Genomic DNA, 13589 nt, shown 5'->3' on the forward strand with positions numbered 1-13589 from the left:
TTTGGACATTTATCCGAAGGGAGGAGGAGAGGGAAGTCACGTTTACGGCCCGGGGCAGTATGTGTGGTCCGATTGGAATTTGATACTAGAAGCCAGGAAAGCAGGAATGCTTGCGCCTCAGTGATCGCTGATTCTAGATGTGCTCCCTCCTAAATTTGTGAATGGGCTGGACCACACATCCGGTCACAGCTGACACTGGTATGACATTGGTAGGAGTGAATCGCTGCATCAGGTAGTGCCTCAGCAGGATGAATATACTGGGCAGGCCATACATTAGAGAGAAAAAAAATAAAAATTCTTCATTACCCAACAAAGGATGGTATTGGGCGGGGAAAAACAAAACTTTTTTTTTGTTATAAGTTGTCATTGTACAGAATACAAATTCATTCCGATGACTAGTGGAATTCTGTTAATTTTCTGTGTGAATAAGCTTGAAACAACTTTAATTCTTACTACAGTAGGACAAAAAAATGTGTACTGTTCCTTGGTTTCTCCGCTATTTTTGAAAGCGCTTCCAAATTCCTTCCTTTCGTACGTCTTAATTGTCGTGATATTATTTTTTAACCTGACTCTTCTCATACGTCCAGTGTGAGCACCAAGAGCAAACACGTACTGTAGGCCTACCCACTTCAGTACAATGAAAGTGCCGCGGAACCTTGGGGGCGAAGCATCGCTTCGTTTGTTCCGCAGAGGAGTGGCTGATCGTGAAATGTCACGCCTAGAACCAGCTCAGACCTCTCCTTTGCCCACCCTGTTGCACAACACGAGCGGACTTTTACGGGGATGATTCCGCTCCAAAGGACAGATGGAGGCATAGCTCGCTGGAGGTAAGACTTTCCACTTCTCTCTGGAGTCACACAGTGTGTGTGAGCAGCAGGCAGTAACGGTAAAACTGTAGCTACTGGATTCTTTTTTCATTAGGCTGCTATGTTATTTCATTGATGGCCATCCATATTTTACTGCTATGATTGATTTATGTATAGCCTAGAGTTTTGATCGCCAGTGTTTCGTTGATGTTTTTGTCCTAATAGCCCGCACAAGTAATTCATGAAATTTGTCATTCCTGAAACAATGGTATGAATCCAGCATTGCAAAATGAGTAAAGATTCTGTCTTTCGACAGAAGCATTCAGCTTCATTATTGTAACAGCACAGACTTGGTACTATAACAAGCTGACTATTACATGTAACCTACATTGTGACCAATCAAAGCTGTTATCATTGATTTTGTAGTAGATAGCAGGTTGTTCTTGATGTTCTTTGATACCACGCTTTCTCCAAATATGAATAATTCACTATTGCCTTTTGAAAACTAATGGAAATTATTTCTTCACAAATAATTTTAGGCCAAGACCTGCGGCATAAGTACAACTATGACCACCAATGGGGTAAATTTCTTCTTTTATATATTTTATTTTATTTTTATTTTGTGAAAAACTTCAATATGTAAATCAACAATAAATCGCTTTTACCCCTCAAGTGCATGCATATACAGTTAAATGCAAAAGTATTGGGACATTGACACAATTTATGTTGTTTTGGTTCTGTACTCCAGCACATTGAATTTGAAATAAAACAATAAATATGAGGTTAAAGTGCAGACTCTCAGATGTAATTTAAGGGTATTTATATCCATATCTGCTAATCCATGTAGGAATTTTTTACATAATCCCCCATATTTTAGGCAGAGAAGGTAATTTGAGCATAATTATGATTAGCATAATCTTAAAGTTGTCATATTTAGTTCTTGGTTTCAAATCCTTTGAAGTCAATGACTGTCTGTGACCCATAGATGTCACCCGACACTGGGTATCTTCCCTGGTGATGCTTTTGCCAGGCCTGTACTGCAGCTATCTTCAGTTCCTGTTTGTTTCTGGGGCATTTTGGCTGCAGTCTTGTCTTCAGCATGTGAAATGCATGTTCAGTTGGATTCAGGTCAGGTGATTGACTTGGCCAGTCAAGACCATTTTCAGGAGTTTTGGTAATGAAAAACTCCTTGGTTGATTTAGTGGTGTGTTTGGGGTTATTGTTCTACTGCAAGGTGCAGCATCGTCCAATGGGTTTGACAGTTGAAAGGAGGTTTTTCTTCACAATTGAAAGTATTGGTCTCTCATCGACTACAGTGGTCATCTGTGGTCTACCAGATTGTTTGCTATTGCTGAGCTCACCGGTGCATTCTTGCCTCTTAACAATTTATCAAACTGTTGAAAACGAAACTCTCTGAGCAGTTATAACTAGAAAATTACTTACAATTTTTGAGCATTCAATATGGATTATTAACAGCATTCTGTGTTTTATGCAGCTTTTTTACCCAGGAGTGTGAATCTTTATTAGGAGTGTGAATTTTTATCAGCGGTGTAAATCATTATTAGGAGTGTGAATCATTTTGGAGGATGGTGTACTTCTGTGTCCAAAGTGTAAATCTCCTCCTGTTTCTTAGTTGTGTTGTGTTTGAGCGCTGAGAGAATCTCAGTTTACACATGTCGTTTTTAGCAGGATTCTGGGCCCTGCTTTGTGAACCATGGCTTCCAGCAGGAAGTAGAGGAAAGGCCCCCTCCCTTCAACCCATCCACGAGTTTGTATCCCCAGCTGTCCCAGGACCGCCCCTCTGACGTGCCCCAGTACATCCCCCACAATGCCCCTAGTGTCTCAGCTCTTGCCCCTGCTGTTGCCCCTGCTCTGGCCCCTGCTGATGCCCCCTCTCTTATCCCTGCTGATGCCCCCTCTCTTACCCCTGCCGCTGCCCCTGCTGTTGCCCCTGCTCTTACCCCTGCTGTTACCTCTGCTGTTGCCCCGGTTGTTGCCCCTGCCCTTGCCCCGGCTGACACCAGCGTCACCATGAGCAGCCCTATGCCGGAGCAGGCAGCACCAGCGCGGTACAGAAAAGGTAACTGCTCCATCGTTAGAGATTTTATGAATGAATCTATAACACATGGTTATTATAATTGTTTTTAATGAGCAAGTATAAGCAACTCATATTTTATTATTCACATTTTTTTGGCTGGACCGCAACAGCGGGGCCAGCCCTACGAACGCGAATGTCTGTGAGTGACTGACTGAGTGATGAAGTTACACCATTGGTCGGCTGAGTTATGAAGTTACACCATTGGTCGGCCGGATCACGTGTGTTAGGTCCAGCCATATACTAGGTTTTAAACTGGTCTTGTTTTTCTAAATGTGGTCATTGCAAAAAATAAAAATTCTAATTTGTACCTTGCTGGGGTTCAGTCTGGGGGAAACCCTGCTGGGGTTTAGCCTGGGGGAAACCCTGCTGGGGTTCAGTATGGGGGAAACCCTGCTGGGGTTCAGTCTGGGGGAAACCCTGCTGGGGTTCGGTCTGGGGGAAACCCTGCTGGGGTTCAGTCTGGGGTTTAGTCTGGGGGAAACCCTAACCCTCACCGTGTCCAGTAAAAGAGCCGTGGCAGAGCCTGGGTGGGGCATATTCAGGTTTCCTTGGTGACCAGTGGTTTGATGTTCAAGCACGACCTTCTTTCTCCTCTTCTCTTCTCTCTGCTTCCCCCCCTCTCTCAGGAGTTAATACAACTTGCTTTAAATGGCTTGGGGCCGGATTGGTCAGCGTGTTGCTGCTCCTGGTGGTTGCTGCTGTTCTGCTGTGGTACTTCTGTGAGTACAGCACTGTCGCGCTCCTCCTCCATCTTATCGACCTTGCGGTGTTCTCATGCATCACGTTTAAATGGTTTTTCTTTGAGAGAAGGCAGTCGGCCTGGCCAATCTCAGCCTGGTTTCAGGGCAGGTGGTACGTCTGTTTGAACTGTTTTACATTACAGGCCAAATTATTTAGCAGAAGTTCTCATCCAGAGCAACTTTCACAGTTCTTGCATTTTACATAGTGTCCCTTTACAGGGCATTGGAAAAGTCAGTACACTCCCGGAGAAGTTTTGTCTTCTCTGATGTATTTGGAAGTATGAATATTTGATCTTCATGTCAACACTATTGGCAGATGAAGGTAATCTAATTTTACAAATAACATAAAAAAAATTATACTCTGCAATTATTTATTCAACAAAAATCAACAGAAATCCAATTTGTGGAAAAAATGGAAAAAAAAAACAAGTGAACCCATAACACTTATTTCGGATAAGTGTTTTTCATCATTGTCCTTCTCTCAGGATCCACTTTCGGTTCAGCTTAAACCGAGGTCTCACGTTCTCCTCAGGTCCTCTCTGGTGCAGTGTGGGATTCGTTTTCGTCTTAGCAAGGGAAAGCAGGCCAAGCCCCAAGGCAGCAAAGCAGCCATAATAACCTTCACCCCCCCACCCCCCACCCCCCCCCACCCCCCAACACCATGCTTTATGGCTGGTGTACACTTCTTCTGTTCAAGGGCCCCTAATGCAAAACTGGACTTCTGGCATCATGGCCAAACAACTCTACTGTTGACTTATCTGTCCACGGCACACTCTCCCAGTATTTCTATCCTTCACCTAGGCGTTGTCTGGCAAACTTTATTCGTGCATTATCTGCATATTACAAATGATTGCAAAGTGTGATTTTGTTCTCTTATTCAGTAAATTAGTTCACCTTTATCTATCAATATTATTGAAATGAAAATCAAATATCCATTATGTCTAAAAGGACAAAATGTTTCAGGGAGTGTACATACACTGTCACAACACTGTATAGGCCTGGACATATACTGAAGCAATTCAGGTTTAGTACCTTGCTCAAGGGTACAATTCAGTGTCCTTAAAACCTTATAGGCCCAGTTCTTACAGTATGTAATGCTAACTGTTACACTACACTGCCACCCTGAGCCTATTTTTATGTATGTAATCCATATGTAATATCACCTGCTTGCATCTGTTTGTATAGATTTATTTTGGAGGTATTGTGTATGTTTGTGTGTGTGTGTGTGTGTTTTCCCATCCTTCTCTTGCACCGTCTCTTTAGTGTCCTCCAGGTGTCTTTCCGGGTTGTCCTGCAATGGCGGAGGTCACTGCATCAGCGCCTCCCAGTGGTGTGATGGGGTAATTGACTGTCCGGGGGCGCAGGACGAGGCACAGTGCTGTAAGTCCACTGTCTACTGCCACCTGCGATGACTTTTTGGGGGTTGGGGCGGGGATTCAGTCAGTCAATCAAGCCTTGTTGGTGTGACTTGATTGACCTTGTTGGTGTGAGGTTGTCACACTGGTAGGCCTGGTGACTGCAGTGGTTTTCAGGCCGAAGTATAAAAACAACACACATTTTGTGTGGCTCACGGGATAAACAGTGTGCTGTGTTTTTGGCATATGTTAGGACATAATTAAGTGCTTTAATCCATTTAAGGCAACATTTGAAAAGGGGAAGTGTCACAGAAAAGGTATTTTTCTCATTAAGTGGGGTGTCTTGGGAAGTTTGAGAACCCCATGCTAACTTGTTTGCTTCTTGTCCCATTTTTTGCGAGTGGATCTAAATTAGCATTAATTCAGAATGCTCCACCCGCTCCAGTGTATTATAATGGCTGTACCCTTTCATGAGTTGTTTTTTGTGGTAACAAAAACAGTTATGAAACTAAAATCATCTGCGTGAATGATAACCGTAATGAAGTTAGCGATCTTTGTCCTACCACATAATTGTAGTCCCATTATCATTGTTGTCACCAAAACAAAGTTAATCTAGCGACATTTTTATCAGTATCTAAAATGATGAAATGAATACTGAGCCTCCTGCCTTTTTTACTGCATTTTAATTAGGGCTGTGTCACAGAAAAGTGATTTGCTCATTAAATGGGTTTCATTACTTTTTACTGTGAGCGAATCTGTTTAAATTTACTCATTGTGTCACTCGTGATTACAGTGGAATTGGATTCAGAATTCATCACATATTTTTAGCTGAACAAAAATGAACAATGACAAAGAAAGAATGAGTGATTCTGAAAGAGAGTGATTCTGAGAGAGAGTGATTCTGAAAGAGAGATTCTGAGAGAGTGATTCTGAGAGATAGTGACCCTGAAAGTGATTCATAAAGAGAGTGATTCTGATATACTGTGATTCTGAAAGAGAGTGATTCATAAAGAGAGTGACTCTGAAAGAGAGTGATTCATAAAGAGAGTGACTCTGAGAGATAGTGACTCTGTAAGATAGTTACTCTGAGAGATAGTGACTCTGAAACAGAGTGATTCTGACAGAGTGACTCTGTAAGAGAGTGACTCTGAAAGAGAGTGACTCTGAGAGAGAGTGACTCTGTAAGAGAGTGATTCTGACAGAGTGACTCTGTAAGAGAGTGACGCTGAAAGAGAGTGATTCTGACAGATAGTGACTCTGAAAGAGAGTGATTCATAAAGAGAGTGACTGTGTAAGAGAGTGATTATGAAAGCGAGTGACTCTGTAAGAGAGTGACTCTGAGAGATAGTGACTCTGTAAGAGAGTGATTCATAAAGAGAGTGACTCTGAGAGATAGTGACTCTGAAACAGAGTGATTCTGACAGAGTGATTCATAAAGAGAGTGACTCTGAGAGATAGTGACTCTGTAAGAGAGTGACCTCCCCTCTCGGCTGTGCTGTGCTCTCCAGTGCGGCTCTACGGCCCCCAGTTCATCCTGCAGGCGTACACGGGCGCGAGCGGCTCCTGGAGGCCCGTGTGCTCCAGCGGCTGGGACGGGCGGTTCGGGACGGCGGCGTGCGGCCTGATTGGATACGACAGGTGGGTTCCGTCGCTCTGCGCTAGAGAATCGGTTTGAAACTGGTAACTGTCAGTCCTACTGCCGCTCGTGCTGTTTTAAATGTGGGTCGCTCTGCGGTAATGACCCCTGATCAGAGACGGGGGGGCTTCTCTGACGCTAGCGGTGGTCGGGGACGCAGTGTTGCGGTGAGCCTGCCCGCGGGCTTCACTCCGTAGTCCAGGCCGATGACGCCCTCTGATTTTGGGGTCCAGGAATTCACGAAGCTTCAGTCTCCCATTGCTCTTGTCACCGATGTTGTTGTTTACCTAGCGAGCGCTACTGCATAACAGCGGTTCCACACATTAGCTATTTCATCAGGGCTGCCGTCGAGGGGAGTGGGGAGTGGGAGGGGTGGGTTGGGCGGCCGGGTACGTTGTCACAGGCCCTGTAGGAGGTCTCTGAACTTGTGGTAAATATTATTGTCTCTGGTCGCTGTCACCCGGCGTCCCTGGCTTACTCACAGTGGTATTACACGCTGTTTCTGGGTAATTGCCTTGTGCCGTGTCAGGCTTATGTATGTGATCATTATTACAGAACATACACTGGAACGGGGAAACTCTCCGTAACTAATTAGCCGCCGGTTGTTTACAAGTTCCTAGCAAGACTATTTTCTAATTTAACATTATGTTCTTTGTTTTAAATCTTATTTAATAATTAAATAATTCATCTAAGGTAATTTTTGGCCGGTGGCAGGTAATTTTTCTTACGTTGAGCTATTTTTATTCATTCTAAACACGTTTACTTTTTACAGCGATATGATGAAATTTGTTTTTCTGTTTTTCCACTTTTCCACAGAGAGACGTACGTGACCTCTGAAGAGGTCGGCTTCTATGACGCTGACGGGTACATGCAGCTGATATACGGGTCAGACCCTGATCTCATTCTGCAGCAGAACCTTGTCAGCAGGTGAGGCTCTCTACTGCAGCATTCCTCGGTTGGTAACGGGAGTACCTGGTGCTATTCTACATCTCAGAATACAGCATCATAGTTGAACATGCCCCTCTAATGGGTGTCTTTCAAATAATTATGTTACCCATTTTGACATTGTGTGTGCATGAATGTGCGAGAATTAATTAGGGGGTGGGGGGGTGGCATGGTGGTGCAGTGGGTAGCACTGTCGATCCCACAGTCCAAAACCTTGCAGGATAGGCTAATTGGAGAGTCCAAATTGCCCATACACGATAACCCCCCCGGCCCTCGCCACCCTGACCCCTGACCCCCGACCTCCAACCCCGACCAGGACCAAGCGGGTTAGACAATTGGTGTAGATCGTCCTAACAAAGCCTCTCCTCTTCTCAGCGAATCCTGTCCTGCCAATCTCGTCGTCTCACTGCGCTGCATTGGTAAGTCCTGTCCGGTCTCGTTTCTGTTCCTTCTGACCTCTGAGATCAGGTTTGACTGTGCGAGGAGGAGATAACACGTTTATTGAGTTTACAAGTAGCATGTAGAAGACAGTGGACAGTAAACAATGTGCTAACACTTTCTATGAATTTTCCTTCATAAAAACAAAAGAACTCCTTCATAGGCCCTACATGGATCTGAAAAGATTTGCATGTCAATAACCACAGAGGAGGCATACTGAGTCACATGACATGCCAGGGCAATGTCACTGTTTGCATCAGTGACATAATGCACCATATGTCTATGTGCAGGTATTGATATAAGCATTTCTGAATTATCATATAGTGTGTATGTACCACTTATGGGGGAGTTGTGTAGCTGTTATTAATGGAGTTGCCAGATATTCTCATGTAGGGGTCAATAAACCAGGAGTCCAGCCAATAAAAAAGTGAACAAATCAACTAACAAATCAAGAATCCTATCTGTCAATAGATCAGTAATAGGCTCAAATTAATCTGGCAGGCACTATTATTCAGTGAATCTGACAATCATTAAGTCAATCAGTATTTCAGACTATCATCCAGTAAGTCGGTCAGTGATGAAATCAAATCTGTACAATTACAGGGAATATTCCTGCCTGCCAGATATTCATCCAGAGGGTGTGACGTCACTTCCTGTTTCTCCTGCAGATTGCGGTACCCGAGTCCCCCCGGCTCGGATCGTGGGAGGGGAGGTGTCCACCAAGGGGGCGTGGCCGTGGCAGGTCAGCCTTTGGGCTGGGTTTACGCACATGTGCGGCGGGTCCATTATCACCCCCTACTGGATAGTGACGGCAGCGCATTGCCTGGAAACGTGAGTTCATACAAACCGCTGCACTCCTCCCTGTCTGTGCCCGGTGTGAATAACCTTGTGAATAAACACTTAACCTTTCCGTGTTGTTTTTAAAAAAAAAATCCTTCCTGTACAATTGTCCATAAACTGTGGAGAGAAGCGAGGTAATCCTGAATATACATGCATATATATATTATCAGAACCCTCTTCATATTTAAACTGTATGCAAAATGCATCCTTTATTTAAGAATGGCATGTGTTTTTGTTTTGTTTGGTTTGGTTTTTTATCCCAATTTTTAGAAGTCTGTATGTGCAGCATGGAACTTGTTTATGAGAGCAGCTCTGTAAGGACTGGCTTGCTCCCCTCCCCCCGTGCTCCTCTGGTCTCTGCTGTGTAGGTTTAATGATCCGAGTGACTGGACAGTGTACGCCGGACGCCTGGACCAGTACGACATGTTCAGCGCCACAGGAAGCTCCGTCTCCCGCCTCATCTCCCACGCGTACGACAGCTCATCACAGACCAATGACGTCGCTCTCATGAAGCTGAGTCGACCACTTAAAATGTCAGGTAGATCTTGACCCCACCCACCCTGTGCCCTTTCTTTCTCTCTCTCTCTCTCTCTGTCTCCCTCTCTCTCTCTCTGTCTGCCTCTCTCTCTCTCCCTCTCTCCCTGTCTCTCTCTTTCTCGCTCTCTCTCTGTCTCAGTCTTGCTCTCTCTCTCTGTCTCTGTCTCTCTCTCTCTCTCTCTCTCACTTGCCTTTTTAACGAGTGGAACAGCTTGACAGGCCGTCTAGTAGAGGCGGCGCCCCTTGGGGTGCTGAAGACCAGGCTTCACACACTGCTGGAAGCTCTCCTGGTTGTAGGTAAAACCTTGAGAGTCTAGATGGTCTTGACAGCCTGTTCTTGTTAACGAGCGGTCGTGTATGTTCAAGGCAACAAGAGCAGGGCTGCTGTCTCAAAACCAGGCCTGGGTGAAATACGTATTTGTTTCGGATTCAAATACTTTTCTGTGCTCTATTTATCTTGCCTGGTGTCATTGAGCCTGCCAATATGACCAGAAGGTGGGGCTTGCACTTTTTGAGAGTATTTAATTGGTTCCAATACACCAGACAAGATTAGTAAAGCGTAGAAAAATATTTGAATCCAAAACAAATACGTATTTGACCCAGGTCTGCTTTAGCGCTTTACACATACAGTGATGATTTAACTTTTGCGTGTCGGGATCTGCTTTTTGAGGTCAGATAGTATCTGAAAATGAACCCTGAACTGGTGGACCGCTCGGTGCAGTCGGGGTATTTTTCGTTGTTCCCTCGGCAGTACGGTAGAGGTTTAGTCACCAGCCCCTTGTCTGTGCCGCAGATGTCGTGAAGCCCGTGTGTTTGCCGAACGCTGGGATGGACTTCGTCGCCCCCAGAACGTGCTGGACTTCAGGATGGGGAGCCATACGCGAAATGGGTCAGCGAGCACCATAAATCAAAACCAGTTCAGCCGACAAGCAGGCCGCCATTTTGGATGACTCCCAGACAAACCCAAAATGATGGCGCTGTCTTATGCTATCGCTTATGCTATGACACTACGGTTTGGGCAAGGTGTTTTGATTTGTTCAAGTTGCTAAGTGTGATAAGTGATTGATAGCTCCACCCATTACAGGGCAAATGAGACCTAACTCTCTTTCTCATTCTCATGACAGCACTGTAGAATGATCAGAGGTTTTGACTGTTGCCAGTAGTTCAGTCATTCAGTCTTTTTCTAGCAGCCATACTACACTGTTAGGTTCTCCTGCCTGACATCATGAGGACTGGGAATGTTAAAAATAAAAGATGGGTTATCTGCTTCAAATGTATTTAATGAATAAAGCCAAGATATAAATCAGACCTGGGTCAAATACAGATTTGTTTTGGATTCAAATACTTTTCTGTGCTCTATTGATCTTGCTTGGTGTAACTGAGCCTGCCAATATGACCAGAAGGCGGGGTTTGCACTTTTTGAGAGTATTTCATTGGTTCCAAGACACCGGACAAGATCAGTAAAGTGTTGAAAAGTATTTGAATCCAAAACAAATACGTATTTGTCCCAGGTCTGATATAAATCCATATTTTGGCTTTAAAGGAAAGTAAAAAACTTGCTTATTCCATGTTCGAGCATTCAGGTATATGTTAATTAGCCATGTCGCTCGTTAAGAAGGTGGTGGTGTCAGGTGGTTTGAGGACTCCCGCTCTCTCTCTCACGCTCCTCATTCTTCCAGGACCCTCCTCCCAGTTTCTGAGGGACGCCGAAGTTCCGCTGATCGACAGGTCGCTCTGCAACAGCTCGCTGGTGTACGACGGAGCGATCGCCGGCACCATGGTGTGCGCCGGCTACCTGGAGGGCGGTGTGGACTCCTGCCAGGTAACGCCCACGCCCGCGCAGGGTGCGCTCCGACACCGGAGGTGCACGCGCCGGGTGTTTCCGTCGAAGGGTCGCGGTTTTACGCGTGTTTAAACGAGACCGCAGGAAGGAGCGTGTGACGCTCGCGGCGCTCCGAATTTCAGGCGGGGGCGTTTCCGACGAGAGTCGTCACGTGTGTCAAAGCGCGGCGGGCAATGGAGGCTGTCAAAGCAGCCGATTGGGCCGTCGCGGCAACAAGTAAATTTCCTAGCGTTGTCGTAGCGTGGAAATACTCAGAAAAGCGAAAGGTGGTATTATTAGTAGCATGGAACCCTACTAACTCATTTTTGGTAAGTGCATCTCTTAGGCAGCCGCCTAAATTTAAGTGGCGTGCCAACAAGTGCTGACTCCAACTGAAGTACAAAGCAAATATACAGTGTCTTCAGAAAGTATTCAGACCCCTTCACTTTTTCCACATTTTTGCCACAGTGTTTTATTTTTAATAAATTTGCAAAAATTTCTAAAAACCTGTTTTCACTTTGCCATTGTGGGGTATTGTGTGCAGATTGATGAGAATAAAAATGAATTTAATCAATTTTAGAATAAGGCTGTAACGTAACAAAATGTGGAACAAGTGAAGGGGTCTGAATACTTTTCGAAGGCGCTGTATGCTGCTCCCTGAAGTGGTCTCTGAAAAGCGTAACATTTGTAAAGAGGACTGGCGCCCAATCATCTGTCACAGTGCTCCTGTGACACGAGTAACAAAGAATACATCAGAGAGCGGTGTATTCAGCTGAAGATTAATAACAATAATTAATAACTAGTCATGTGTATGTTCTCTGAACACTCATGAAAATTGAGTTTGTACACATTACACTCCCAGAAGGCAATTCTTCTCCCTCATACTATGCAAAGGTGAATTGTCGAATACCAGCCTGAAAGTTCAAATTCCTATTTGAGTGGGCGGGGCATCAAATGGGCGATGTTTGCTTTCGTGGTTTTATCTTACGCAAGGGGTAAAACATTTCAACATGAATTTGACACTTCATATGAACAGGAACCACCATTGTGAAACGATTCACATATTCACACAAATCTTACCTGGCACGTAAAACTATATTATTTTGTAATTAATATTAATGTATTGATGTATGTAATAAACCCATTTTCCTCCAGAACGGCTACCTATAAGGTAACCATTTTTGTGTAATCAAAAGTAAAATCTTTGGAAAAGTATAAGTCCAAGATCTTTTCTGATTTCAATGTGTTGCAACTGAAACGTTCTTGTCCTTCTTTTTTCAAAAATGAATATTCCAGAACAACTGTTCAATGCTGTGAAAAAGTATTTGCCCCCTTCCCAATTTCCTGTATTAAAAAATCTACACGGTTAGTTTGTGTTGCGGTCCAGCAGTTACAGTTTGAAGCAATTTCTGAATTTAAATTCTGTCTGCCTGCCAAGTAAAGCAAAGGAAAACTAAACATTTGGGTTTAATTGGGCTTGGTGGCAGATAAACGTTAAGTCCATTTATATCCATATTGGGCAAGTGTTTCCATGTTTGAGTGCAGTCGGAACAATTCAAATTTTCACACGGGTGATATGGGTGTTTGATAAGCTTTTCGTGAAATAAATGAAATAGTTTTTAATGTGTTTTCAGTTTATTACATTTTGTCTAAAGAAACCACTGTGACAATGTGCAACAATAAATCAGGAAAGGGGCACTGCCGTGTTTTTCACGGCACTGTGTTTTGATTTTTAATATAATTAACCCCCCCTCCCCCATCACTATTTTTACTGTGCTTCCCAGGGTGACAGTGGGGGACCCCTGGTGACAGAAGAGGCGTCTGTATGGTGGCTCGTAGGGGACACTAGCTGGGGCTTCGGTTGTGCCAGGCCCAACAAACCCGGTGTCTATGGCAACATGCCAGCCTTCTTGGGCTGGATCTACGAACAAATGCAGGTAAATTTACCTGTGGAGTGAGGGTGGTGGGTTTCAGCACTCACCATTTCATGGCACGTCAAGTCAAGCAGAAAGAAAAAATGTCTGCTGGAGGTGGTCTGAATGCATTTTGTTTTTGAATCTCTTCTTGTTTTTGTTTTTTTTATACAGAACTACAGATGAACAAACCTGTTGGATCTCACCGCACACAAATTGCCAAAGAAACTCCAGAAAGTCTGATATCTTTTTAAGATTTCCATTTCTTTTAGATGAAGTAGGTTGTTTACTTTATTCTCGTGTGTACTCTAGAGAGATTTGAGTTTAAATATTTCCCTCCATCAATGGACTGTTGAATGTAAATACACTAAATACATTAAATGTAAATGTGATTCACAATTGAAGTGTACCACCTTTGCTACATTTCAAATAACTAACACTGTCTACACTTATTTATTG

At 44.1% G+C, this 13589-nt stretch overlaps 1 protein-coding gene and 1 long non-coding RNA gene across 2 annotated transcripts; both read left to right on the top strand.

The window, feature by feature from the left end:
- Nucleotides 1-650: 650 nt before the first annotated feature.
- Nucleotides 651-2732, top strand: LOC118210128. The gene is made up of 3 exons (XR_004761810.1): nucleotides 651-827; nucleotides 1346-1387; nucleotides 2493-2732. It is a non-coding gene; the product is annotated as an uncharacterized LOC118210128 (long non-coding RNA).
- A 9-nt stretch (nucleotides 2733-2741) lies between these two features.
- LOC118210127 (transmembrane protease serine 2-like) lies at nucleotides 2742-13482 on the top strand. Its single transcript, XM_035386015.1, has 12 exons — nucleotides 2742-2886; nucleotides 3531-3623; nucleotides 4908-5024; nucleotides 6508-6637; nucleotides 7452-7562; nucleotides 7956-7999; nucleotides 8687-8849; nucleotides 9227-9396; nucleotides 10189-10284; nucleotides 11075-11217; nucleotides 13002-13154; nucleotides 13305-13482. The coding sequence occupies exons 1-12, from the start codon at nucleotides 2838-2840 to the stop codon at nucleotides 13314-13316; spliced, it is 1281 nt and encodes a 426-aa protein (XP_035241906.1). The 5' UTR covers nucleotides 2742-2837; the 3' UTR covers nucleotides 13317-13482.
- Nucleotides 13483-13589: the final 107 nt, after the last annotated feature.

Source organism: Anguilla anguilla, chromosome 12 (assembly GCF_013347855.1).
Source record: "Anguilla anguilla isolate fAngAng1 chromosome 12, fAngAng1.pri, whole genome shotgun sequence".
Classification (NCBI taxonomy): domain Eukaryota; kingdom Metazoa; phylum Chordata; class Actinopteri; order Anguilliformes; family Anguillidae; genus Anguilla; species Anguilla anguilla.

Coding starts and splice junctions, on each gene's coding strand:
- LOC118210127 (XM_035386015.1), top strand. CDS start 2,838: ATGAGCAGCCCTATGCCGGAGCAGGCAGCACCAGCGCGGTACAGAAAA. Junction 3,624..4,907: donor TGTTCTGCTGTGGTACTTCT/GTGAGTACAGCA, acceptor CCGTCTCTTTAG/TGTCCTCCAGGTGTCTTTCC. Junction 8,000..8,686: donor CGTCTCACTGCGCTGCATTG/GTAAGTCCTGTC, acceptor TTTCTCCTGCAG/ATTGCGGTACCCGAGTCCCC.